General features: G+C 37.4%; 14 protein-coding genes, 3 non-coding genes and 1 pseudogene across 17 annotated transcripts, besides 2 other annotated features; 5 read left to right on the forward strand and 13 right to left on the reverse strand. All coding sequences in view use genetic code 11, as the record gives it.

Annotated features, from left to right (window-relative positions):
* Positions 1–19349: part of a sequence feature (small single copy region; SSC; small single copy region; SSC) that runs on past the window's edge.
* On the forward strand, positions 213–575 carry rpl21 (ribosomal protein L21). The gene has a single exon. It carries the CDS (start codon positions 213–215, stop codon positions 573–575), a length of 363 nt encoding a protein of 120 aa, YP_009514529.1.
* rpl32 (ribosomal protein L32) lies at positions 785–967 on the forward strand. Its single transcript has one exon. The coding sequence runs from the start codon at positions 785–787 to the stop codon at positions 965–967; it is 183 nt and encodes a 60-aa protein (YP_009514530.1).
* trnP-GGG lies at positions 1600–1673 on the reverse strand. The gene has a single exon. It is a non-coding gene; the product is annotated as a tRNA-Pro (tRNA).
* On the forward strand, positions 1842–1921 carry trnL-UAG. Its single transcript has one exon. It is a non-coding gene; the product is annotated as a tRNA-Leu (tRNA).
* Positions 2115–3083, forward strand: ccsA (cytochrome c heme attachment protein). The gene has a single exon. It carries the CDS (start codon positions 2115–2117, stop codon positions 3081–3083), a length of 969 nt encoding a protein of 322 aa, YP_009514531.1.
* On the reverse strand, positions 3439–4932 carry ndhD (NADH-plastoquinone oxidoreductase subunit 4). The gene has a single exon. The coding sequence runs from the start codon at positions 4930–4932 to the stop codon at positions 3439–3441; it is 1494 nt and encodes a 497-aa protein (YP_009514532.1).
* psaC (photosystem I subunit VII) lies at positions 5103–5348 on the reverse strand. Its single transcript has one exon. The coding sequence runs from the start codon at positions 5346–5348 to the stop codon at positions 5103–5105; it is 246 nt and encodes an 81-aa protein (YP_009514533.1).
* Positions 5654–5956, reverse strand: ndhE (NADH-plastoquinone oxidoreductase subunit 4L). The gene is given in 1 exon segment: positions 5654–5956. A coding segment is annotated over 1 exon segment (303 nt).
* ndhG (NADH-plastoquinone oxidoreductase subunit 6) lies at positions 6000–6629 on the reverse strand. The gene is given in 1 exon segment: positions 6000–6629. A coding segment is annotated over 1 exon segment (630 nt).
* ndhI (NADH-plastoquinone oxidoreductase subunit I) lies at positions 6967–7524 on the reverse strand. Its single transcript has one exon. The coding sequence runs from the start codon at positions 7522–7524 to the stop codon at positions 6967–6969; it is 558 nt and encodes a 185-aa protein (YP_009514536.1).
* On the reverse strand, positions 7628–9661 carry ndhA (NADH-plastoquinone oxidoreductase subunit 1). Its single transcript is given in 2 exon segments — positions 7628–8188; positions 9104–9661. Coding segments are annotated over 2 exon segments (1119 nt in total).
* On the reverse strand, positions 9621–10847 carry ndhH (NADH-plastoquinone oxidoreductase subunit 7). Its single transcript is given in 1 exon segment — positions 9621–10847. A coding segment is annotated over 1 exon segment (1227 nt).
* rps15 (ribosomal protein S15) lies at positions 10964–11233 on the reverse strand. Its single transcript has one exon. The coding sequence runs from the start codon at positions 11231–11233 to the stop codon at positions 10964–10966; it is 270 nt and encodes an 89-aa protein (YP_009514539.1).
* ycf1 lies at positions 11538–16538 on the reverse strand (annotated as a pseudogene).
* Positions 17007–18401, reverse strand: chlN (protochlorophyllide reductase ChlN subunit). The gene has a single exon. The coding sequence runs from the start codon at positions 18399–18401 to the stop codon at positions 17007–17009; it is 1395 nt and encodes a 464-aa protein (YP_009514540.1).
* chlL (protochlorophyllide reductase iron protein subunit) lies at positions 18463–19344 on the reverse strand. Its single transcript is given in 1 exon segment — positions 18463–19344. A coding segment is annotated over 1 exon segment (882 nt).
* Positions 19350–27497: part of an inverted repeat (inverted repeat region A; IRA; inverted repeat region A; IRA repeat region) that runs on past the window's edge.
* On the forward strand, positions 19785–19856 carry trnN-GUU. Its single transcript has one exon. It is a non-coding gene; the product is annotated as a tRNA-Asn (tRNA).
* On the reverse strand, positions 21144–27266 carry ycf2. The gene is given in 1 exon segment: positions 21144–27266. A coding segment is annotated over 1 exon segment (6123 nt).

Raw genomic sequence — 27497 nt, forward strand, 5'->3', positions numbered from 1 at the left:
CCAGTAATTGTTAAATATTTTTTAGGAGATACAAGGTGTAAAAAGTGGATGGAACTGTGAGCAACATTTCAATAAAAGAAAATATCTATTTGTCTTTTATTCATTCTCTTCGCGAAACTTGACAGAAATCCGAACACTCGGAGATACTAGTTAGAATCGAAGTTCTTGTCTTCAAACCAATTAGTTTTACAAGAGATTTCCGAAAAATCGCAATGAATAATTATGCAATAATTGATGTCGGGGGAAAGCAGCTCCTAGTGGAACCAGGTAGATTTTATGACACTTATCGATTTGCATCAATTGGGTGCAAAGTATCAAGTTTTGAAAGAAAGGTTTCAGTCTATCGAGTTTCACTAATTTGTTTTGGGTCTGAACTGATAGTAGGACGTCCATGGCTCAATAATGCTATGGTTAAAATAAGGATTCTGCACAATTGTTTTGACAAGAAGAATTTGATAGGAGAAATACAGCATAAAAAGACTGGTCGGGGAAGAAAATCAGGACATAGACAGGAATTCGTTCGATTCGTTGTCGAATCTATCTGTTTGAATGGAAAAAATTTAATGAGAGTTTAAACTACTTTCTGTGAGAAAAAAATGCTGGGTAAAAAGATTTCTCTTTATTAGGCTTTTTTTTTTCATGCGACTCTAAAAAAATATTAGGATGCTTCTCTTGTCAATTATGCCCAAAACAAGTTTTTTTCATTATATTTATTCTATTGAAACGTATCAATACAGTTGTGTCAATCAACTTGTTTAAACAATTAAAAAAAAATGTATTAGTTATGGCAGTTCCAAAGAAACGTACTTCAAAATCAAAAAAAAAGATTCGTAACCAGGTTTGGAAAGGTAAATCAATCGAAGAAGCATTGAAAGCTTATTCTTTAGCTAGATCCGTTTTAACGAGTCGTTCAAAAAGTTTTTACTACGGTATAACAACAGAAAAAGGACGTTCCCGAACAAAATGATTCCAATTAACGACACTGTCTGTTCATCAAATTTCATTTTTTAAGCTATTACTCAATTGAATTTTATGGGAAAACAGTAAATCAATTTGACTATGTTTCAGATACGGGTGATCCCGGTAAAACCGGGATCAATCCTGCTGAGTAGTGGACATAGTATCAGATATGCTTCTTTTTTGAGAATACACACCAAAACTATTTGAAAATGTTTTGATTGGAAGAATCTATAAAATAGGAAAAAGCGTAGTATCTGAATACATAATTTGAAATATCTGTTCCTATATGTTTAGAAAGGCATATCCATCTATAACCGCGAATTCTATTATAAACTAACAAAAAATTTTCTTTTTTTTTCTAAGCCTGATTATTTAAACATTTCAAAATTTTTATCTTGGAGTTGAAATTTGTTAATAGAGTCAGTTAAGAGATCCATATCTGGATGATTTTGCGTAATGTAATGTCTAGTTTATCGATTGAAATCTGTCCCGAAAACTAACGAACAATTCATAAAGAGCAATAAGGATAATGAAAAGTAAAATTGAGGAACAGGAGAATAAGACGAAATAGCACGAATTTTCCTTTCTTCCTTGTTTCTCCTGATACCACATCGGCTAAAACTTTAGAACCACTGTTAGTCGGAATAGCAGGATTTGAACCTGCGACCCCCATCACCCCAAGATGGTACGCTACCGAACTGCGCTATATCCCGTAATTATATAAGAATTATAACAGCAACCTTTAGTCTTTGCTGATTCTATAAAAAAATCATTATTCTATATTTTCTCCTGGGTTTCCTGCTCATTTCTTTATTATAGACAGGTAATAGCATTGACGCGTTACTCAGCAATATGATACCATAAGTGTAACTAACTGCTAGGCCGCTATGGTGAAACTGGTAAACACGCTGCTCTTAGGAAGCAGTGCTAAAGCATCTCGGTTCGAGTCCGAGTAGCGGCACTTCAGTCTATTTCATGGGATAGCTTCCGACAGAAGAACAGCCCTATAAAAATTATCGATTAGTGAGGAATACCGTAAAAATCTATTTGCTAATAAATGAAACTGAGTATAAATTCAGAGTATGAATACAATGGATACCTAAATATGGATTGAGTAACAAAAATGAAAATATCAAGAATTCTTTATCGACACGATGTACACTGATACAGAAAAAATATTTGCTTATATTTCTTTGTTCATGCTTTTCTTCACTACTTTGTCTGAATGGGTCTATTCAATTGGCAAATCTAAAAAGCTTGAAAGAAATTTCAGTCATAAGAGCATGGTAATCGCTTTTGCGTGCACAACTGCCCTTATGATTACTCGTTGGATAGATTCTAAACACCTGCCACTAAGTAACTTATATGAATCACTTATCTTCATTTCATGGAGTTCTTCCTTAATTTATTTCATTCTTGCTCTTAAAGATCGGGATGGTTGGTCAAGCACAGTTACAGCATCGGGTGCCACATTGATCCATGGATTTGCAACTTCAGGTCTTCCCGGAGGGATGGAACGACAGACACGGTTGATACCCGCCTTGCAGTCGCACTGGTTAGTAATGCATGTGAGTATGATGTCATTGAGTTACGCAACCTTGTTACGTGGATCTTTGCTAGCAGTGTCTCTATCAATTATTTATTCCAGTTCCAAAAAAGAATGTTCCGTACTTGCTTTCAACCGGAATACTATTCATTTGATATCCACTTGGTGTATAGCCCAAGATTTTTTCAAAACAATAGGAACAAAAAATGATACCGTAAAAGAATCTTTTTTTCAATTATTTCTAAACCTAGGTAAGTACCAGTTGGTTAATCGGATGGACCAATGGATCTACCAAATGATTAGTTTAGGATTTTCTCTTTTAACTATTGGTATTCTGTCCGGGGCAGTGTGGGCTAACGAGGCATGGGGATCTTATTGGAGCTGGGATCCTAAAGAGACTTGGGCACTGGTGACTCGGTTAATATATGCTACTTATATTCATGCTAGAATGGCTAATGGTTGGAGAGGGCAAGTACCCGCTGCAATAGCATCCATAGGTTTTCTCTTGGTTTGGATCCGTTTCTTAGGGGTTAATCTATTGGGAATTGGTTTGCATAATTACGGCTGGTTAGTTTAGAAACAGTGAAAAATGTTGAATTAATCAGATTATTGAATTAATCAGATTATCTGATTAATTCAATAATCTGATCTGGTTACAAAAGAGTTTTCTGTGAAAATTGAACGCGAGCAGTAAACAGGTGAGGACGCTACGTGGCGGTAACAACGAGATGGGCACTGGCAAAAGCGTAGTATGCTAAAAAGAATATATAGGAAATCTTATGGGGAATCCTAAGTGAGGTGGATTCCCCATCAAAGTTTTCCATATATAAGCATTTTTTAACAAGATCTTTATTCCTCTATTTTATTGATTAAATAGTAATAGATAAAAAAGAATGAAAATGATACAACACCTTTCATCGCGAAATTATCGATCAAGGAAAAACAGTGACTACTTGGCTGTTCCACACGGGTAGAATCATGTTGGGGTACAAACCGATACCCAGAATCGGTAATAAAAAACAAATCAAAATGAAAATTTCTCTTGGTCCAATATCATTTAGGGACAAGTCTAAATAATTAACTTTATTATAGCCAAAATATATTTTACGCAACATTGATGATAAATAAATAGGGGTTAATACTATACTGGTTGCTTCCATTGCAGTCACCAGTATTTTGAAAAAGGGGGAATAAGTTGTCTTGGTAACTATTCCTAGAAAAACTAATAACTCGGATACAAAACCGCTCATTCCCGGTAAGGCAAAGGATGCCATTGAAAAGGCACTAGACATGGCGAATAATTTAGGCATTGAAATGGCTATTCCACCGAGTTGGTCAAGGGAAAGGGTCCGCGTTCGGTCATAACAAGCTCCTGCGGAAAAAAATAGAGCTGCCCCTATCAATCCATGGGAAAGCATTTGTAAGAGGGCCCCGTCAAGACCTGTATCTGTCGAAGAACCTATTCCAATCACTACGAATCCCATATGGGAAATGGATGAATAAGCAATTCTTTTTTTTAGATTATATTGGTTTGAACAAATTAAAGAAGCATAAACAATTTGGATTGATCCTATCAATACCAACCACCACGAAATTCTCGAATGAGCCTGAGATAGAATTTGCATATTGACTCGAATTGATCCATACCCACCCATTTTTAGGAGCACTCCAGCTAACAACATACACGTACTGTAATGGGCTTCTCCGTGAGTATCCGGTAACCAGGTGTGAAAAGGAAAGATTGGTAATTTTACTGCGTAAGTTACTAGGAATCCTGTGTACAAAAGTAATTCCAATGAAACGGGGTATGGCTTCACAATCAAGTCTTGAATGTTGAAGGACGGTGTTCCACTCCCATAAAAACTCATAACTATAGCTCCAACTAAGAGAAAGACGGAACCGCCAGCTGTGTATAAAACGAATTTTGTAGCCGAATAGAGACGTCTCTTTCCGCCCCATATAGAGAGAAGTAAATAAATTGGGATCAATTCTAATTCCCACATAAAGAAGAAAAGAAGAATGTCTCGAGATGCAAATAGTCCTATTTGACCACTATACATAACTAGCATTGAAAAATAAAACAAATGTGTATTTTTAGTGACTGGCCAAGCCGAAGACACTGCTGCAGTAGTAACAAGACCCGTGAGTAGAATCAGACTCATGGAAAGCCCATCTATGCCTAGCCTCCAATGGAATTGAATAGAGTCAATCCAACTAAAATTTTCAAGTAATTGAATGGATTGTTCGTGAATATGGAAATGGCAATAAAATATATAAGTGATTAATGCAAATTCTAATGTACAAATGCCTAAGGTGTACCACCGGACCATTCTACTGCTTTCACTCTGAAGAAATAATGGAATCAAGAAACCCGCAAAAATTGGGAAGAGAACGATTATCGTTAGCCGAGGTACGTTACTCATCATGGGTGATAATTTAATTGTCTTGAAAGTTTTTTGGTAAGTTCAGATCAGCATCCTGACTCATATCATTCCGATTCATATCAAGATCTTTTATAAAGATTCGAGTATGAATCGGTAATGGTATAAGAAAAAGAAAAAAGTAGTATTTGACTAATAATCTTTGATACAACTAATTAATAAGCTAAACCCGTGCTGCGAGTCGTTTCAGCTCCAAGATAAACACGTACACTTAGGAAATCTGTTGGGCAAGCGGATTCGCATCTCTTACAACCTACGCAGTCTTCTGTTCTGGGAGCAGAAGCTATCTGATTGGCTTTGCATCCATCCCAGGGTATCATTTCCAGTGCATCTGTCGGACAGGCTCTAACACATTGTGTACAACCAATACAAGTGTCATATATTTTTACTGAATGTGCCATTGAATCTTTCTGCTCCTATTACATTAAAGTCTCAAAAATATTCTTTTTCCAATACAACGGGTTGCAAAAGCTTATTCCCTTCCCTTCGCGTTTCCCAAGTAACTACCAAATTATGTGACCTGTGGTATTGCCAGCATGGGTACGTTTAACCAGATTAATTAATGGAAATTGAGACAGATAAAGCGTAATATTTTAAATAGGAGAATCAGTTCACCGATAGAGGGTTTGACAAAGACCTCTTAGTTAAGTGTAACAAAAAATCTAAGATTAAGCTGGTAATTTCTTTCAATATATTTATGGATTCATCACCATTTCAATAAATTAAACTGATCAATACGTATTAATCCTCTATTTCGATAAATCACTAGAGCAATAGATAATCCAATGGCAGCTTCGGCGGCTGCTACAGCTATTATGAATAGGGAAAAGATTTCTCCCTCTAATCGTGAATTTTCAAAAGAGTTGGAAAACGCTATAAAATTCATATTAACCGCATTGAAAATCAATTCAATACACATGAGTGCTCGCACCATATGTCGACTCGTTATTAATCCGAAGAAGCCAACACGGAATGAGTAGGCGCCTAACATTAATTCGTGCTCTAGCGTAATGTATCAACCCCCCCACAAAAAAAAATTGATCATTCAAGTATTAGTAGAATTTTGAATCGATTATCATTGATCGACACGATGAGGATTTATGCTGGGAGGAAGGTGGAGGCGTAACAGCTCCTTTGTTCATTACTTCCGTTTGTTCCTCACGGGCCACGGTGATAGCTCCTATTGAAGCAACTAAAAGAATTATAGAAAGAAGTTCAAAAGAAACCAAGAATTTTGTTAATAATCGATAGCCGATCTCTTTAATATCACTTTTTTTAGCCAACTCTTCAATAATTTTTGATTGATCATTTGAAAAAGAAGCGTAAGACCATTCTGTGTTTTGAATAACGAGGGTTGGTGATACAAAAAGAGTTGCGCAAGCCGCCAGGGTAATACCAGACTCTTTGGTTGGATAGGAATTGGATCCTACTGTTTTATCGGTGAGCATTACAGCAAAAACAATTAAAACATTTATAGCTCCTACATAAATGAGCAATTGTGCGGCGGCTACAAAATCAGCGTTTAGTATAAGGTAAAATAGGGATATGCAAGTAAGAACCAATCCCGACATAAAAGCAGAATGAATTACATTAGTGAATGATACTACTCCCAAACTACCTGATGGAATACCTAATTCTATTAAGATGAAAATAAACTCATGAATTGATTCAGATAAACTCGTTTTACACGATCAGTCAAATAATTTTTTCTGTCTTCAATTATATTACTATATCGTATGAGTATCACATAAATTTTTAGTTACTTATTATTAATTTTATATTTACATGTACGTGCATGAATATACATGCACGTACATATAGATATAAAAACACGCATAAATTAACGAATGAATAACAATTAAGTATATAAGTTTGAATTCGTTAATTAATTTTTTTTTATTCAAATATATTCCCAATTGGTTTCAAATTTCAAGTAATAAGAAATTAAAATAATTAGCAATTGTTAGGAATTTTTCAACCGATTTATGGAACCAATCTTTTGGTTCTTAACAAGTCAATTCATGGTATGTTTGGGGGGGGGGTGTTGAAAGTAACACTTATTCGACTTTCAAAATCTTCTTCCATTTTTTGGTAGTTCGTGGAGATAATCTGAATGCCAGAGTCTTGTTGAATAGAAAGGGGTAGCCGACCTAGAGCCACTTGGTCATAATTCAATTCGTGACGATCATATGTGGAAAGCTCATACTCCTCAGTCATTGACAAGCAATTTGTCGGACAGTATTCAACGCAGTTTCCACAGAAGATGCAGACTCCAAAATCAATGCTATAATTTTCTAATCTTTTTTTCTTAATACTCTTCATTAATTTCCAGTCAATAACTGGCAGATTGATCGGGCAAACCCGGACACAAACCTCGCAAGCAATACATTTATCAAATTCAAAATGGATTCTTCCACGAAAACGCTCAGATGGTAAAAGTTTTTCATATGGATATTGAATAGTAACGGGTGACCGATTCAAATGATCCAGTGTGATTACAAAACCTTGCCCGATGTACCTTGCAGCTTGTACCGCTCGGTTACCATAATTTTGTAACTCGGTTATTATCGAGAACATATAATAGGCATTTATTCAAAAAATATATGTAATGAGAAGGTTCAATTAGGAGAAAGATTGGGAATACCGCGAAACTTACCTGCCCCCACAGCGGTTGGGGGCTCTACCGCAATGACAAAAGCTGAAGGGAAGCTGTCAGCAACAGATTTCCCAAAGCAACGGGTAAGAGAAATTTCCATCCGAGGTCTAATAATTGATCTATTCTAACTCGCGGCAAGGTCCATCTAGTTAGAATAGAAGAAAATAAAAATAAATAAGATTTGGCTGATGTAATAATGATATTCACTACTACTTTAAACGCACCAAGGTAGACATCATAGTCAGCATTCATAGATAGAAAAAACTGATTAATTCCCGGATGGATAATAGTTGGTAGATCCCACCCGCCTAAGTAAAGAACTGTTACAAATAGCGACGAAACCAAGAGATTTGGGTAGGAACCGACATAAAAGAATCCGAATTTTATTCCTGAATATTCGGTTTGATAACCTGCTACTGATTCTTCCTCCGCTTCTGGCAAATCAAATGGCAATCTTTCACACTCGGCTAACGAAGAAATGAAGAAAGCTATGAAACCTATAGGTTGGCGCCAAATGTTCCATCCAAATATACCATACTTGGATTGGTTGTCGACTATATCAACTGTGCTTAGACTTCCAGATAAGGATAGTCGACAGTTTAGTTGTATTTTACCGTCTCTGATTCGAAACCGTACATGAATCTAAGTATTCATACGGCTCCTCATTGGTTATTTCAGAGGGAACCCGTGCTCGATATTTTAATAGCACAGCGGAATTGCACAGAAAGTTCCAATCTGAACCAACGGGATTCCGTTCGCCACAAAGAATGATTGCTTCTGGATCCATCTCAACCTTCTCAGTTTTCTTTTCAATACAAAAAGAAAATAGATTTCTTAATAAACCTTTTTTCATAAATATTTCTACCAGTCGATGTTCACTAACAACTTTTTATTTAGTTAGAGATATAGAAAAAGGTTGAATAGAAAACAGAGTCAGCTTAACAAATAGATGTTAAGTATCATTTATTTGATTTGTATCCAAAAATGAATGAAAAGATTGTCAGAAGGATTATTTCGTCCTAGATAATCATAATATGAGTGGATAAAAAGATGCTCGAGATTGGGATTTCAAATTGGGTACTCCTCAGTTATTCCTACCCTAACTGAGTTCCCATCCAAAAAAAAAGGGGGGGGGTCAATTTCTTTTTAGATCATTCTGATGGTTTCACACTTCCTCCCCTTTTGCTCTTGTTCCGCCTATTTCTTTTTACGAATCTCTTGCGCATTTTTGTGTTTCTAGCTGTCCACCCAGGTCCGCTAAGGTAAATTCTGGCTTCCTCCCCGCCGACTCAAGCTTTAACAATCAATCCGTGGGGTTAACCAATAATTATTGCGTCGAATGGACCTTTTCAACCGTACTTGATACATGGGATTTGATCGAATCACTGCAAAACGCTGTTTAATCTCACCCAGATGATTATCTAGTTATTTCTTTTATAATAAAAAAATAGTAAAAAGTATTTAGAAAGATCTTACCATTTGTATTTGACGAATCGCACGTAGGGATATTGACAATACGCACAAAGCTAAGGGTATTTCGTAACTGATGGATTGAGCAGCAGCCCGTAGACCACCCAAAAAGGAATATTTATTATTTGATCCATAACCTGCCATCAAGAGGCCTAAGGGGGTAATACTTGATACGGCGATCCAGAAAAAGACGCCTGTGCCAAGATTGGCTAAGATAACATCTTTCCCAAAAGGTATTATGGTGAAGCTTGTGAGGACTGGTACGACTACCATAGCTGGACCTATATTAAATAACCAGGTATCCCCTCTGGATGGAATAGTATCTTCTTTTGTTAAAAGCTTAAATCCATCTGATAAGGATTGAAGAATCCCCAAAGGACCTGCATACTCGGGCCCGATACGCTGTTGTACTCCCGCAGATATTTTTCATTCGAGCCATACAATTACTAACACTCCTATGGTTACTCCTGTAGCAAGTAATAAACTATAGATTAAAGTTTGAATTGATTCGATAGAATCTCTCGATATTTTCATTTTTTCAATGAGCTTAACCACCAGTTCGACGAAAAATTCTATATTGCTTATCGTTTTGACGATCGACCTCTCCCATAATAATATCTATACTACCTAATATTGTCATAATATCAGCTAGTTTAACTCCCTTGACTAACTGAGAGAGAATCTGCAAATTTACAAAACCAGGCGACCGAATTTTCCACCTCCATGGAAAAACGTTATTATCCCCAACTAGAAAAACTCCTAGTTCTCCTTTTGGAGCTTCTACTCTTACATGGTGCTCCTGCTTGGGTAATTTAAAGGTAGGAGAAGATTTTTTTCCGACGAATTGATAATCAAAATCATTCCATTCCGCATGACTTTTCCGTTGGGCAAAACGCCGAGCCTCAAGATTTTCATATGGACCTCCAGGAATTAATTTCAAACATTGTTGAATAATTTTTATAGATTCCTTCATTTCTCCGATCCGTACTCGGTAACGAGCCAAAGAATCTCCTTCTGTTTGAAATTGGATTTTCCAGTCCGATTCGTCGTAGCATTCGTAATGATCCACTTTTCTTAGATCCCATTGAATTCCGGAACCTCGTAGCATTGGACCTGATAATCCCCAATTGATAGCCTCTTCTCTTGCGATGAAACCGATTCCTTCGACCCGTTTAAGAAAGATTGGGTTATTCGTAATGAGTCGTTCATATTCGCTAATTTTTGGTAGGCAATAGTGACAAAATTCTAAGCATTTGTCTACCCACCCGTAGGGTAAATCCGCGGCTACCCCTCCGATACGAAAATAATTGTGCATCATTCGCATACCCGTGGCAGCTTCAAATAAATCATGAATCATTTCTCTTTCTCGAAATGTGTAAAAGAAGGGAGTCTGGGCACCAACATCTGCCATAAAGGGACCCAACCATAATAAATGGGAAGCTATTCGGCTTAATTCAAGCATAATCACTCTGATATAACTAGCTCTTCTAGGTACTTGAATATTCGCCAACTTTTCTGGCGCATTCACGCTTACTGCTTCCGTGAACATAGTAGCTAAATAATCCCATCTTGTGACATATGGAAGATATTGCAAAATCGTTCGGTTTTCAGCAATTTTTTCCATCCCTCTGTGTAAATAACCTACCACCGGTTCGCAATTAGCAACATTTTCACCATCTGAAGCAACGACAAGTCGAAGAACACCATGCATTGATGGGTGATGAGGACCCATACTCACAATAACCGGATCCATTTTCTCGAGGGACATGCTCGTAAGTCACTTCTCTCCCAATAACTATTGATCCGTATTTAACAAAATAAAAAAAAATAATGAAATTGCTTTTCAAATTATTGATCGCCAATTAATAATAACCCCTTTATAAGTATGAATCAAATATCCTTCAACCCACGAATACCTAACTTTTTTACTACTCTATTATATAAATTCAAATCCTTCGTAAACAAATATCTCAAGATACGCTTACGTTTTCCAAGTAATTTCCAAAGTCCCCTTTGGGAAGAAAAATCTCTAGGATGTTGTTCCAAATGAGAAGTGATTCTCGAGACTCGAGAAGTTAAGTAAGATACTTGAGATCCGGAAGATCCAATACTATCATTCTTAGTAATCGACAATGAAAAAATAGAGATCTTTTTGTCCATAATAATAGTAACGGGTGCTTATCACTCTCAATTAATTTCTAGCAAACCAAGGAATCCGATCATTTTATCCATCAATTTAACAAAAATTTAATACTCTGATGGTTTTAAACAAAGGGGAGAGAAACAACAAATAATCAACCGAGGATGCAAGAGAATCTTTGAAGAAGAAATCATTATCTATAATGCAAAGCTTCCGAGTTTTTCAAATGAATTTATTGATTTTAATCCAATATTTTCTTCAAATGAGATTACCGAAGATCTGGTAACCCCAAATGAAGAAAATTTAGTAACTATTGAACTTTAACTAGTCTTCGATAATTGGATACATTCTTATTCTAAGAGCTGAGAATCGACTACCATTGGCAGTACCGAAGCAAAATCTATTGATACAGGCTAATTCTTCTAGGCGATGACCAGGCCACAGGAAACGTCTGATCCTCTGTACTCCCATGAGATTCCCACGGATTTTCCTCTTTTCAATTTCTTTCGAATCAAAAATAGAGTTTAATAAATTCCTTTCAAATCTTGTCGGTTCTGGAATTGATAGAGACTCAAGGAACCGCAGTTGCCGGCGACGCCTGGGGAGTAAAAAATCTTCGATATTGCAAAAAGAAGAATCCTTTTGACTTTTTACCTCGAGGAAAGGTAATGGGCATAAGTTAAAAGATTCGTTATCTAAACTCTTTTTCAATCTACTTCTAAGTTTCAGTAGAGTGCTAACCATTTTGTACATCAAAATTTGATCGTCAAAAACTTTGGGTCTACGCGGATGAGCATTGAAAAACAAATGATTCAGAACTTTATGCCTGTTTTGAGTGAAAAGTACATTCAACAAATCTGGTTCTAACATTATATTGCCATAAAACGAAGTAATGCTTTGCTCTTTCCCGATTACATTGACGATTGATACTACTTCCCTCAATTTTTCCAATTTTCTTTTCAATTTTTTTGATCTGAATCTCCATCGAAGTTTCGAAGAAAAAGATTCTCGACTAATAAATCTTTTTCTACCCAATTGAGGTGTTTGATTCTGAAAAAACCTCTCGCTCAGCGGTAACGTCAAGCCGAATCTGTAAGATTTGCTTCTTGAAAGAAGATCATATTTTTTAGTCAGCATAGACTTTTCAAATTTAGGTGCAAATCCGAATTCTTTATCATAATCTCTTATCGTAATATCCGTAATTGACCATAAAGCCAAATCTAGTCTGAAATCCCATTTGATCTTGGAATTAAAGATGAGTAAAGAAACAAGATTTTTTTTGTCATTACTTTTAACCATATATTCCAAACGAGCTTGAGAATTCATTTGTCCTCGTTCGATGCCATTCCATCTATCCACACTTGCTTCTGCCAAATGACCGACGAGATTTTTTAAAAAGTAGTGAAATCTACGACGTTTATTAGAATTTCTAAGTCGATCTTTAAGCAAGGGGTTTTCGGTGTAAATCGAATAGTCGTCTTTTGCTTTGCAAGATAAGGAACTGATACGCCCATCCAAAATGTTTTTGTCGATTTCTTCAAGTTTTTTGAAATTGCCGAGATCAGTTCTCCATCTATGTGGTGCTATTCGCTGCCATACCTCCACAGGTACGTTGTACCTCTCAAAATGATTTAGCCAGATTTTCCAATCATTTCTAGTTAATTTTTGAAATGATTTGGTAAGCCCCCACCATTCTCCACAGATCTTTATACGTTCATCAAAATATTTATATTTGTGCGCAGCTGGGTTTTCAAGGTTACTTGTCGAGATACTATTGCGAGACTTTCTAGAATATGAATCCTTTTGAGTATGAACATTTAATTCTGAAATTTCATCCCAATTTGTTTCATTTCCAGCACGAGAATTTCCTTCGATTCTATAACTTACCGCGTTTTCATCTAGTAAAATTGTTAAGTCTAAATTATTAGCACGCCATATTTTTTCGTAGAGATAAGCGTGAGACAATAAGTTCTTGGATTGGTTATTTCCAATTCTTAATAATCTAGATCGGTCAGAAATTATTAAGTTCGATTTGTTAGCTTCTCCTAGTTTATGCGTTACTTCGTCAATAGCTCGTGCCAATTGCATTTGAAGTGTAGCAAGTTGAATCAAGAAATGCACGATTATTCTGTAAATATCTCGGAATGCCGTTCTGATATACCAAGCACAGTTTTCTATTGATTCAATAACTAGTTTGTGGATCCTTAGTAATTTCTCCCCAATACCCACCAATTCTTTCTCCAGTCTCAAAGAGCCAACGAGGCTTGTCCCGTATAAGTTCATTTCATTAGTACGGATTTTTGAAATATCTTGCCTTTGTTCATCAAGTCTATTCCCTGACAAAATGTTAGGGGTTGCTGTATTCACGCTCGATTGAACATCCAGTGCAAATCCTTTCTGTTCCACCCGTTCTTCATTATTGTGCAAATATGACTGTTTCTTGTTACTGGTCAAACTTGAGTTTGACCAGACTTTTTTATCGACTGACCTTCCATTGAAAAAGTCTTCATCGCGCTTGAATTTGGAATTTACTAATTTTTTGTTTTCTAACCTATTTTTCCAACTTATTTTTCCACTAGTTCCTTCTAGTGTATAAAAGAAATTGAATTTGTTTGCTAAATTTTGCAAGAATTCTGCAAGTGCAGTTTGTTTAGAAAGGAAATGGTGGGCTTGCCTGGTTCGTAAAAGCATATTCTTTTGAATTATTCTAATCAACTCTATCCTAATGGGTTTCCAAAAAGGAAGTTCCTCTTTTATAGTTCCAAAAGGTAAATCTGTTTGAAATCCCCAAGCTGTTAAGTAGGTGAACTCAGCTTTTTTAGTATTTAAGTAATTAATAAAAGTATCTGGGTTTTGGGATTTCCTGTATCCGGCAATATTTTTACCACCAATTCTTCTTTTCTCCTGATTCTGCCAAGGTTTCAGTCTGAACGGAAACAAAATCTTTATTTGAATACCCTCTTTCAACCAACGTCCTGGGAACCTGGTTTGTGAGTACTCTTCTCCGTCATAACTACATATAATATGAGTTTCTTTGCATAAATCGATCCAATCTTCAAGCCATTCCGGGCGTTGAAACAATAATATACGACCAATATTCTTAAGTACAATCAAAACGGGTAGTTTGATATATCGTCTAAAATTGGACTGTGCTACTAATAGCAAGCCCCTACCCGTGTGTATGGGCCCTACATCCAATCTAGCGGCTATGCCTAGCCGTTCATACTTTGATCTGCTTAGAAATCCTTGAGGTGATGGAAACTTAGATGTTTGTTCTATATCAATATCCAGTCCTTTTCCCGCATTATCTATTAATGTTTCGTAATTCAAATAAGTTGATTCTTTGACAGATTTATGGGATGGAACAGGAATTTCCATAAGTCTCATAAAGAAAGGCGAATGGGTCTTTCCTTGGAACAATTCCCAAATCAACGTTTTTCGTCTTCTCGACCGCATAGATCCCTTAATAATTTTTCTTCGGAAATCAGAAGATTTCGTATAACGCTTTACTAATTTAACCGACCTTGCATTTGTCTTTCCAATACTAATTGCCAAATTTCTTAATCTTTTATGACGGACGTCACTTTCTGCGCCGGCTAGATCAAATCGATTATCAAACATTAATCGAATATTCTGAAATAACTCTCTTTCCAGATCGTCCACTCGATGAATCAAACATTTTTTTCTTTTCAAATTATTAATAGGCTTTAATTGATTGAGTAAATATATATTAGATAATTCAAGGTGACTAGGGTTTCCGCACGTTTCCTCCAAATAGAGAAGAAACAAAGCTCGATCCATTGGCAATAATTTGAAAATCTCTTCCCAAGTCACAAAAGAGGATTTTTGGTTTGTCAAAAAATTTTTTGCTTTTTTGACAATAGTTTCGAGTCCCATACCAAATGACTGCTTATAAGGCATCAACTCGTTAAACGTGAAAAGTAAAACTTCGATGGAATCTATTGACAAGTCTTCCCAAGGAAGCGGAATCTTGCTATTTTCAAAATAAATGTATTCACTATAAATCCAATTAGCTATTCGATTTTTATAATGAGATTCTCCTGCATAATTTCTATATGTATCTTTTATCGGTTTGATCAAGTCATTTGTTGTTAGAAACGACTGTGGAGTTGGAATCCTGCCCCTAAAAAATTTACTTAATAAAGGATCATATATCTTAGATATGTTCGTTCTTTCCGCATCCTCTTCCTTCCTCAATCCAATTTTTTGTTCAATCGCTTCCGAAAGTATGGAGTTCAGCTCCATAAGTTTGATTCGATCCTTCAGCTCATTATGTAAATTTTCCCTTTTCTTCGCTTGATCTAAAATCCAATTCTGATATGAATAAAGCTCTAACGGTAGAACCTCAAAATTCTTTAATGATTCTTCTAATTGTCTTCTAAAAATTGACGCACTAGATAGTGACGTGAAATACAATCGTGGTTTACCATCGACCAAACAGTTATCAAAAAAATAAGTTGATTGTCTTTTTTTAACAATGCGTTGATCACTCCTTCGGCTTTTCTTTCTATAACGCAGAGCCCGATTTGTTCTATTTGGATCAAAAAAAGATGCCGGCCACGGGTTACAAAGCCAATGCACAGGGGATGGTAAATCGAGGCAGCTCTTGTCGTAGCTAATTAGTTCATTTTGAAACTTTCTCGTCAAGAAAGATACGGGGGCCCTACCGAGGCAAAGCAACAGTTTGATAAAGAAGATAATACTAAAAGTTTTATGAATGATACGTTTAGTCAGCGGATACGGTATCGTTGAATTTCTCTCTACTTGAAGCACCAATAGATTAGCTAAATAGCCGAATAAGACATGACCAATTAACCAACCGAGAAAACTGCTTGTTAGAAACAATGGATTATTGCTATATCGAAATAGAAAGAGGTGAAGCAATCTCGCCAAAGCGGGATTTGGTAACAAGATTGGATTCAATATTTGAAATAAAAAATTAGTTAAGAATATAACAACTATTTTGAAATCGCGAATTGATCTTATAGGTCGTAAAACTTGATAATTCGGTAGATTTTTTGTTTCAAACCAGTAGAAAAACATGCATGGTATTACTGCAATAGTTGCGATATGAGGCTTCAATATCGCTACATACAAAGGGGAGTAAAGTATGGCTGAAAATAGAAGTAATTGACCAATCATTGATCCGATCAATGCAGTGATTCCACCGATGCTCCCTTGTATAAAAAAGGATCTTACACATAAAATCTGCGACGGACTCATGGGTAGTGTCGATAATAGGCCATGATAAAATCCAAGGATTAACAAGGAACTAGCGTTTCCAATCCAAACAAATGATGTCATTCCAAAAAAGCAAGATCCTAATTTGATCTTATTGTTTTTAATAATATCCGATTCTCCCTCCTATATTATTTGATGAATAACGATTGATTATACACTATTTACTACCAGAAAGTCCTTTTTTATTATATCCTCATTCTGGAATCAATAGTCAATAGATAGATAGATTTATTGACTATTTTAGAAATAAAAAAGATTGAATTGGATCAATAACAAAAAATAAGTTACGTCGCGTGAGTCAATATGTTCTTCGTAATGTCTAGAAGGTAGTATACGTATAGTTAGTATGCCTTTGCATAGCATGTTTGACATTCATACTATGCATGGGCTCAATGGAAATTTTAGTAAAAAATCGTAACGTTTACTATAGAAAAGATAGATGGAAACTCATTGTTAATTTTTTTTTATTGCTATTTTTATTCCTAATTAGAAACTAGTTTTTTTTCTTTTGATTTACCAGTGAAAAATTCTTTAATGATTTGTTTTTTGTCTCAGCAAGACGTTCTGCTTTAAAGTTCCCAATTTGAAATTACGTTTTAAAGGACGAGTTACAAGTTCGAGCACATCTTTTGCATTGGTAAACCCGTGAATTTGGGCAAATGTGAACTCAACGGACCATTTTGTATCAATTCCTCTTGCTTCTAAAGGATTCGCGTGGGCCATTCCAGTAATGGCTAGATCGGGTTCCAATTCGTGCATACGCTGAATTTGATTATAATTGTCTGGTTTCTCTACAATTCGTGGCATTGGAACATTCATTGTTTCGCAAGTGTTTCTCAAAAAAAGTAGTTCAGCAGCCTGATATCTCTTATCCATATATGGGATACCTATTTCGTAAACAATCATTCCACATCGAATCAAGAACCTCGCTATTGAGATTTCCAACGAATTGTCTCCCATAAAAAAAACAGATTTTCCTTTGACTATTTCAAGATGATTTTTTAGGCTATCCCAAATGTTAGCCTCTCTTTCTTGCAAACCGCAGGGTTCTATACCAAATGCAGAACAAATTTTTTCTATCCACGCCCTCGTTCCGTCGGGTCCAATTGGAAAAGGTGCTCCAATTAACCGACATTTTTTACGCCTCATTAGAGTCGTTGCTGTACGACTCAAGAATGGATTTACGCCACAGACGTAAACTCCTTCACCTAGTGAAGGAAGTTCGGTGTATCGTTGAGAGGGTAACCAACCCGATACATCAATGGATTGTCGCTTCAATTCCAAATTCAATTGAGAAGCTACATTAGATGGTAAGGAGCCAAAAAGGACTAAGTAATTCTTGTCCGATTCTCGTATTTTTGAGTTGGGTAAATTATTTTTCAACTCATTGGGTTCGAGTCCATTGACGGTATCAACTACATCTTCCCTATATTGAGGTTTGGATATATTACGTTTTGGACACCGATGCGCCGTGGCGGCCAGTACAGTATCTTCCCCCTGGGTAAAGGCATAATCCAAGCCATTGGCCCGTGCCACTACAATTGGGACCCCAAGATCGTTTTCTAGCCTAGGCGCTATACCTTCTAGATCCATTTTTATGATTTCTGTTGTACATGTCCCAATCCATATTATAACACTGGGTTTTCTATCTCTTTTTATTCGAATACATATTTTTTTTAACTCCTCTTGATCATTCAATTGAGCTGAAGTATCTCCTTCTTCCAATTCTGCCATTGCGTAACGAGGTTCCGCAAAAATCATAACTCCGAGAGCATTTTGTAGAAAATAACCACAAGTTTTTGTACCTACCACTAAAAAGAAGCTATCTTCAATCTTTTGATACAACCAGGCTACGCAACTGATGGGGCAAAAAGTGTGATAATTACCGGTTTCACACTCGAAATTAGTAACGTTGATAGTTTGCATAAAGAAATTTCCTCTAAAAGAGTAAATGCATGGAGTTACTGTAAGGTACTTGGTTGTAGAATCAAATGATTATAGAATCTGTTGAAATTTTTTGTTGAATGCCTGAATCACTCTTTCTTTTTCCATTATTCTGATTTAAATAAAAATCAGACAGTAAGCTAAATAATTCTCTGTCTGGAATTTCTTTCGGTACAACTCCTTCTGGTTGAGACAATATCTGATCTGCTATACTCAAATAGAAATCACAAACGTAATTAAGAGTAGGTTGAGATTCAGCCATTTCAAACAATGTTTTTCCTTTCACCCGAGATACCCGGATATCCCCGATTAGAGGTAGTACCTCTAATACGGGCATGGGACAAGCTTCAACGTATTTATCAATAAGATCTCTTTCAGATGTTCGATTTCCAACTAAACCTGCTAATCGCAGAGGGTGCGTATGCGCCTTTTCCCTAACGGATGCAGCTATACGATTTGCTGCAAAAAGTGCATCGAAACCATTATCTGTGATTATGATACAATAGTCAGCATAGTTTAATGGGGCTGCAAAACCACCACAGACTACATCTCCAAGTACGTCAAATAAAATAATATCGTATTCATAAAAGGCATTTAATTCTTTTAATAGCTTTACTGTTTCTCCGACTACGTATCCCCCGCAGCCGGCTCCCGCCGGCGGTCCACCAGCTTCTACGCAATCTACTCCACCATAACCTTTATAAGTAACATCTTCCGGCCATACATCTTCGTAATGATAATCTCTTGATTGTAAAGTATCTATAATCGTAGGTATTAAAAATCCAGTAAGTGTAAAAGTACTATCGTGTTTAGGATCACATCCAATTTGTAATACTCGTTTTCCCCGCCTGGCCAAGGCTATTGATATGTTGCAACTAGTTGTTGATTTCCCTATTCCGCCTTTACCATAAATTGCTATTTTCGTCCCACAAAGCTCCAAATTCTTATTGATTATTGCGACTGCTCCTTGATCTCCCAAAGACCAACTCAAACATTAGAAACGTGTATGAAATAAATTTTCATAATTAATTATTTTTTCAAAAGAGTTTTTTTTCCATTCTGAGACTCTTACCAGAATAAATACTGTGACTATTCTACCATGCTTCTCGGAAAGGGAGGAAGAAAAACTCGTGATTGGTTATTGATCAGTACGCCGTGTGTGGGGGGGGGGGGGTAGGCCAAACCATGACGGGATCAACTACGACCGGGATCTTCCGCACCACCCCCCCCCCCACTCTATCCGACCGAAAAGGAGAAAGGGATTGCTATCACTATGGCTTCCTCCTATAATAGAAGTTGAGTCGTATCCAAGCTTTATAAAGTATCGATTCGTTCAACATGTATGGGATGAGACCCCCGTCATTTTCCTCGATAGCTCAGCGGTAGAGCGGTCGGCTGTTAACCGATTGGTCGTAGGTTCAAATCCTATTCGGGGAGATTCATTGATTTGCGGTCGAATAAAGATAGAAGGAAAGAGGTATCCGATGATGCAGGTGATGCCGCAGGTTGCCGGTAGGACAGACAACTTGATCTGCACCAAACGCCAAAAGAGGGGAAAATCTAACAAATAAAAATAGCTAGGCGTCTCTCTTTATCTTTTCTCATGAGGCATCGAATATTGCTAGAAACTTGCACTCTCTGCATCTCGGACTCCCCGTTAGTATTTTTCCGCTCCTGCACCAAACAACCCGCGTTGGACTCGAGTCCGGCCCATCGATGGTGCCGGCGAAGGATTCAATACTACGGTTTTCTAAACCTTCGCAATGAATGAAGGAAAGATCTCCTTCCCTTTTTCTAGATCATCTTAAATGCTTGTAGGGACCCGTGTTTGGCGCAACTTCTTTTGGAATTTCCACTTTGCAATACTGAATGGAACGCCGGCGAAGGATTCAATACTACGGTTTTCTAAACCTTCGCAATGAATGAAGGAAAGATCTCCTTCCCTTTTTCTAGATCATCTTAAATGCTTGTAGGGACCCGTGTTTGGCGCAACTTCTTTTGGAATTTCCACTTTGCAATACTGAATGGAACGGTTAGAATGAAAAGAATCAATTATTGGCCTCGTGAGAGTCGAAACAGATTGAAGGCTTTTCTTTGTTTTTCCTGTTCTCAACTAGGCAGTAGTACCGGAACTCGTTTCTTGGAAACGCTTTTCTTTCAGTTTCTGCCGATATTCCAAGAGTGCCGATCTGTGACCATGTGGAGCTCGAATCGATTCTATCCCCTCCCCAAACATCCCATGGGAAATCCGACCCGAAGAAGAACCAACGAATTCCTTAGATATCCCTAGAGATTCCTGAGTCTCAAACTTGCTATACAGTAGCTCTTATATCATTTGATTTCGGCGAATAATAAAGGGGCTATGCTTTTGCGTCCGAAGGGAGCGAGCGCACATATCTATCAAGGATTCCTTGTGGGCAAGCAGGATGTTGAAGCACCACGATCCTTTGGGAGGAACGACTTCCCAGACCCCCTAGACCATATTATTAGCCTTCTCAAATTCAATAGACTTTTCTCCCTCTCTAGAGTGAGGAGACTATGAAAACGGAAAAGGATCCAACCAAGATTTGTTTGTCGTTCGAAGCATAATAAGCAGGAGTCACCGAATCGGTAACGGTAAGGGGGGATATCTCTTCCCCCTACCGTTACCGATTCAACCTACTGACGGTTCTATATAGCTAGAGATCTAGGATGAATAAGAAATATGTAATAATTTTTTTCTTTTCATACTGAACTTTCATTTGAGAATTCTTTTGCCGTTCGATCCAACGAAGTTCCATCGAACCAGAATGGATTGAGGAGATATTGGTAACTCTCGAGCAACATATTATAAATAAGAAAGTCTTTGAATTGGGAACGGTTCCGCCTCATCCATCTATTTCTATGAACCAAAAGCCTAGGACGAATGAATCGCTCTTTCCAATCTTCTACTACAATGTTTTGATACAAGTGAATAGGGCGAGATATGTGTGGATATTGCAAATGTATATGCATAAACCAAGTCTCTTTAAGGTATTTGGAATCGGAATGTTGCCCCTCGTCCGAATGACCATTATTCGACTGCTTCTTCAATAACTCAGTAGTGATCGATTTTCGATCATACCCACGATTGAGAAAACTCTTTTTAATTTTTTCATTCGGGAAACGTTTCTCGCGCTCCTTTCTCATACCGTAAGTCACATAAAGCCTCCGGAGGAATTCTTGCTTCACTAAAAAACTACGACGTGAGGAAGGAGGGTTAGGATCCGACTGAAAGAGAAGCGTGGGGTCCCAGACGAAACGTCCCCCTACAAATAGACTTGGTTCATCAGATCGATTCCATTGGGTTTCGTATGGATTCGACGAGTCAAAGATTCCCAGTTCAAGGAATTGCTCGCGTAACAATATGGTCTCGAACCGATCCTCCAATCTTTTGGCCTGTCTTTGTTTCAATTTATCCAAAGTTCTTTCGTAACTGAAAAAAGATCCTTTTGTATCATATGATTCAATTTGGCTAAGTTTTATAGTGTTCCAGTCAAGTTCCCGTTGGTAGATTTTAGAATGAATCTGGTGAAGAAGTATTACGTTCTGCAAATCATCGGATTCAGACGATAATCTTATCGATTCATAAGTACCACTTCGCATGAAACTGAAATTCCAAAGCTTGGGAGACCCAGTCGTTTCACGCGATACTTCTTCCGAAATCAAGTCTGTTTCACCTGACTGTTTGATTTCATAATTGGTTCGAAGTCCCTTTTTTCCCGTAGATTGGGAAAAACGACTTGCATGTATCATATCCGGGGAACACCCCATAGGAGAAGGAAAGGAAAGGCTATTCTCAGATTGATTTCCACTTCCAAAAATTTCTGGTCGTGGAAAATCCCTCAGAAGGTTTTCCAGAATACCACAAGCTAGATGAAAACCATTCTCTAAATACTTATCAATAATAATGGGATTGTCTCCCTTTATTAGATCCATTCTTAACCAGTAATCATGAGCCGCTAATACAGCCAGTAGCCCCAAAATATGCGGAAATAGGGTGAGTTCCATAATGGTTGACTCGGTTCTTGGAGACTCTAAATACCAGTCAGATAAGTGATAAAATTGCTTCTTTAGTGTATTAGTACCAATCCACAAAGAATCTGTGGTAGGAGTATCTACCAAACTCTTTTTCGGAATAGCTTTTCCTATCCTATGAAAAAATATTTTGTACTCCGAACCGGATTCAATTGCATTATCCAGATAAGTCGCAACCACGCGTTGTCTATGTAAAGCAAATAGAATTGCATTACTACATACAATTTTTTCTCTTCTATAAGTACTGATTAATAACGCTTCATGAGCAAGAAAGAATAAATCTCGTTTACTATAACCCGTAGTTCCAAACCCGGTTCCTTTAAGAAAAGATGGATCAGCCTGTATGTTAAATCCTTTGACACATGATAGAATCGACAATTCTTTCTGACGCTGAAAACTATTAGGTTTACGAAGATTTATCAATTGGTTTAACCGATTTGGGGCTATCAAAGCTGGATCTATCTTTGCAGGTATGTGAGTCGAAGCCATGACAAGATTGTTACAAATGCGAGAATCCCTGTTCTCATTATGAATATTCCTCAATACTAGGCAAAGTAAAAATCTGGGATCAGCTTCTAATTTGTGATACGAACCATGAACACTCAATTCATGAATATCTTGAATCCATATTGTACAGGGAGACATCTCCTTTGCTATTCCAAAAATAGAATTGACTCGACGTACGCTTTCTTTTGAGATAAAAAATCCACGTACATTCTTCTTAAAATAGGATCGATTGTATAGCAATTTTCTTATCGGTAGTTTCACCAACGGGAAGTGGGAATTGGATGCTATATCCCTAATGAGATAAGACCTTCCAGTTTCCTCGGACCCTACTAATAGAATTCCCTTAGATGGTAAGAATCCTGATTGGAGCGAAATAGGTGTTTCGCGACATGGCCTATGCGGTACACCGCTCTGTCTCATTGTCAAAAGATTTCTTTCAAAAGCGGAAGAAACCCACTTCTCCGCGGGATCCAACTTATGGATCTTGTAGTTCCATAGATTATTTTGACGTATTTGAAGTAGGTATGACAAAAAAAGCAATCCTTCTTGTGGAGAAGATTCATGATTCATCCCGCTACTTGAGCTAAAATTCCATTTTGATTCGTACTCGGAAACAGTCTCATTCGTAACTAAGTACTGAGTCAGTAATTCCTTATTGGTCCTAAGGGTATCGGGGCTTTCCTTATGAAGCATCCATGACTCGAGTTCACTTTTCACTAAGGAGTAAAAGAATATATTATTGAGATAGTTCAGGAATCTCTTCAAAGAATGTATCAGTAGATCCCTCGTTGTCATTTCTTTTATCGAAGGGGAATACATTAGCTTTTCCAGATGGGATCTACGCCTCGGGTCCATCAAGTATTCAATCGTATTGAAACGTTTCCATAAATAGAGGGAACTAAAACCTGAAACAGCGGGCCAAAAATGCTTGGAAGATGCTAGAACAAAGAGTATCCAAAGAATGAGGTAATATAGGATAGACTGATTTGGGAGTTTCACTGTTGACCATCCCGAGAATGAAACCTTCGTTTCATTCATTTCTTTGACAAGAAAAAGATCTATCTTGGAGAATATGTTATTGATTGAATCGTTTCTGAATCTCTTTCTGAATCTCGATGCTAGTTTTTGCAACAAGTAAGAGCTAGCACTGTCTATACGATTCGCCATTCTTTCTCCGATTCTGGGGATATTGTAGCGTAAATCATCATTTACTTTTAGTCTCACTTCTGGATATGTCTCTTGAATCAGATCGTAAAAGTATCTCCACCAGGTGATGGTGAAAAACCAGGGTATATATTCCCAAAACAAGCTCCATTTCTCCGATATATTGTCCCTCCAACAAATCCAAGAGATCATATACTCGTTCAAATCCTTTAAGAATTCCTTGAAATCAATGGGATGATACGAACGGATAGGTTCTTCCCAGACATCTAGATCTGCTAGCTTCTCTTTGTGCAAAACCCCCCTTCCAATCAATTCCGTGAAAGATCTTGTTGCACCGATGCGGAACAATGAGGATTTTTTCGACCAGTAAAGTGTTTCCAATTCTTCTGATTCCCAGAAAGATCTGATAGATGAATCACTTTGATCGAGCCGATTTCCAATGCAATCATTCACCAAGCTTGATCTCTCTTCAATAGACTTCTCTGAATCGACTTGATCCAAGCCCATATTCTTAGGACGGGGTCGAGGTCGCCGATCCGTCGATAACTTAGAATTTTTCGATGTTTCGCACGAGGAATTCCCACTTCTACTATACGAAAAGAGAGAGGAATCTCCCGTTTCACGAGCAGATGGGCTCAGCTTCGACAGGAATCTCTTTAGGTCCAAAATTGAATGGAAATGCCTATCTGAATGGATTGGGAATACTGTCAATTTATCTGGATCAGACGGAGTAGGTTGAATTGTCGCGCATATAGAATCCTTTATTTCCCTTTCTGCTCGTTGCAAGAAGTTGGGGAATAACCAATCAGACACGTGGGACTGAATTGATGATATTATCTCCTCCCTACCGAAGGATCCTATTCTCAATAGGTAGATGACTTCATGGTCGGAACCCACAGGAAAATCATCCAAGAGATTGGAATAACTATTGCTATATTTTCCAATGAGGAGATGCCTTTTGATCCTGAGCTCCGGAATAGAATCTTTCTTGGCATGGTTCAACAGAAATAGATGAAATTGGTTTAGAAAATCTCGTGTATTCATCCTATCGAGAATATGTCTCGAAATATTTTCAATACTCTTGTTTGAACCTTTTCCGCAACTCCAATTCTGTAAAAATAGATTCCAATTTTGCTTTCCTGTGATGGAAAGAGCATGATCAGAGAAGTTGGTTTGCATAGATTCGATGCAGGAAAATTCAACAAGAGAGAAATCTACTGTGTGCTCGAGAAAGATCGAATAATCTGCGGGTTCCTCGTTCATTAACAATCCGGAATCTATAGATAAGCGATCTTTTTCTTCGAGAATTCCTTTTAGAACAGAAAATTTTTTCTCAATATTGAGTGAATCCAAAAAGGGATCGAGCCACGTCATATCATTCAGTTTATCAAGCCAATAATCAATTGTATCTCTCAGAACCTTTCGGCAAAAAACCTTGGAAAAAATCGATTTGCAAAGAAATGACATATTGGTCAATTCGTGGGAATACCTTCTGTTCCTTTCAATCGCCATATCAGTATTACCAATAGGACTCGTTAAAAATCTGTTTTTCCATATTGATATCTCGCGAATCGATGTATCCAAGTCAGATTCGATTCCTAGCGATACTTTCCCTGAAGTGGAAAGGGACAGGTTCCCTATTGTGTCAAGCCATCCGTGCGCTTTGGACCAGGCATTCATATCCTCATCAATTCGGAATGGAATACGCTTGCTCAAGAGATACCCTGCGTACTTCTTCCATTTCAAAAATCTTTCTTCAAGAAAAAAGTTTCCTAAACGAGTGGATCCTTTGCTTCCCGCCCCGCCGTCCAATTGATAATGGATTCGTGAGACACACTCATAGGCTAATGCACGAAGATCATCATGTAGAAGAAGCGTGTAGATCGAGCAGAGAGAGATTAACCTCTTTTGTTCATACCATCTAACTAGGGGATATAGAAAATGTATGCTCCTTTCTTCTTTGAATCGACTCGGACAAGCAGTATTTTGATTCCCATTATTGACTCTTGGAAGTACCTTTTCGAGACGTAAATATTGGCTATTTTGAAGTTCAAATTTTTTCAAAACTATTGTATTGAATGGTATAAGAAATCCAATCAATCGATCTATTGGCTCATTCTTTGTTTTTGAATAGATTTGCAAAATAGAAGATTCTCCCCTATTTTGATGAGAATCGAACCCTAATGATTGGAGGAACCACTTAGGATTCTGGAATAGATAGAGACTCCTATTGAAACTATTTCCCGCTAATCCCACTGCAAAAGGGAACAATGATTCAACTTGCTGCCGATGCACCGAATTCCTATACTCGAGTAGCATGAAGTCTAATTTTTTGAAAGGTAAAAGATTGCTCTTTTGTTTCGTTACTCGTAGCCGATCAGAATCCTTTTGGTAACAGTCATTATTACGACGTACTAAAAACCTATAGAATTCGAAAAACCTGCGGAGATCTCCCGGATTGCTATCCATGGATCGTAGATGAATCCTATTCATCATCTTTCCGGATGTATTCCCGCTAGGATTCCTTACTGCCCAGACCTTGCACCCACCTGAAACCGGGGGATTCCTTACCTCATATGTAGGAAATTGCTGTTTTTCTCCCCCCGAACCTGCAAAAAAATCTCCGTTCAATTTCGAGTCATTATTCTGATATACTCCTTTTTTTCCATCCTTCGAGAATCCCACTGGCGTAGGAACAGAATAAGAGAATTGAGAAAAATCTATTGCTGGTTCTTTGACTGCGGTACCCCTATGAAGAAGTCTCGCTAAATCTATTGAACCTCTTTGTATCGAATCTCTCTCGTTCAAGCGATGCACAAGGGTTGCTACTGCTAGTAACACGAGGATTTCCAGGGCGGTGCTATTACCCCTCTCCCGTACGGAACCGCGCGGGTCTCGTAGGAAACGTGAACCCAACATTCATAAGTCAAATAGTTTAATAAAAGGTTTATAGCTAGAGAACGGACCCATTAAGGATTCTCCTTGATTTTGGTTCTTGAATACTTCAAAGAAGTAGCGGAATCGATCGATTCCTACTGACTCCAAAAGGTTAGATAGGGAATATGAAGTTCTTACTTTGTTTTCTTCCACTTTTTCCACCTCATTCCTCCTCTCCATTGTATTTCTATGGAATAGATACTATTTGCTTATACTATTCTATTATAAGAAAAAAATGGGAAGTTTCAAGACCCAATGGAGTGAATGTTGCCCCGAACGTAGTAATTTATAGACATTTTGGGATCCAAAAATTCCATTTTCCTTGGAATCTCGACCCGTTGCAAATTGGGGGAAACCCTATCTATTTCTTTCTTTTTTTTTCTATCGACCTTTTTTCGTTCACGCGAGAATCTT

This window comes from Lygodium microphyllum, chloroplast (genome assembly GCF_053477565.2).
Source record: "Lygodium microphyllum chloroplast, complete genome".
In the NCBI taxonomy this organism is placed as follows: Eukaryota; Viridiplantae; Streptophyta; class Polypodiopsida; order Schizaeales; family Lygodiaceae; genus Lygodium; species Lygodium microphyllum.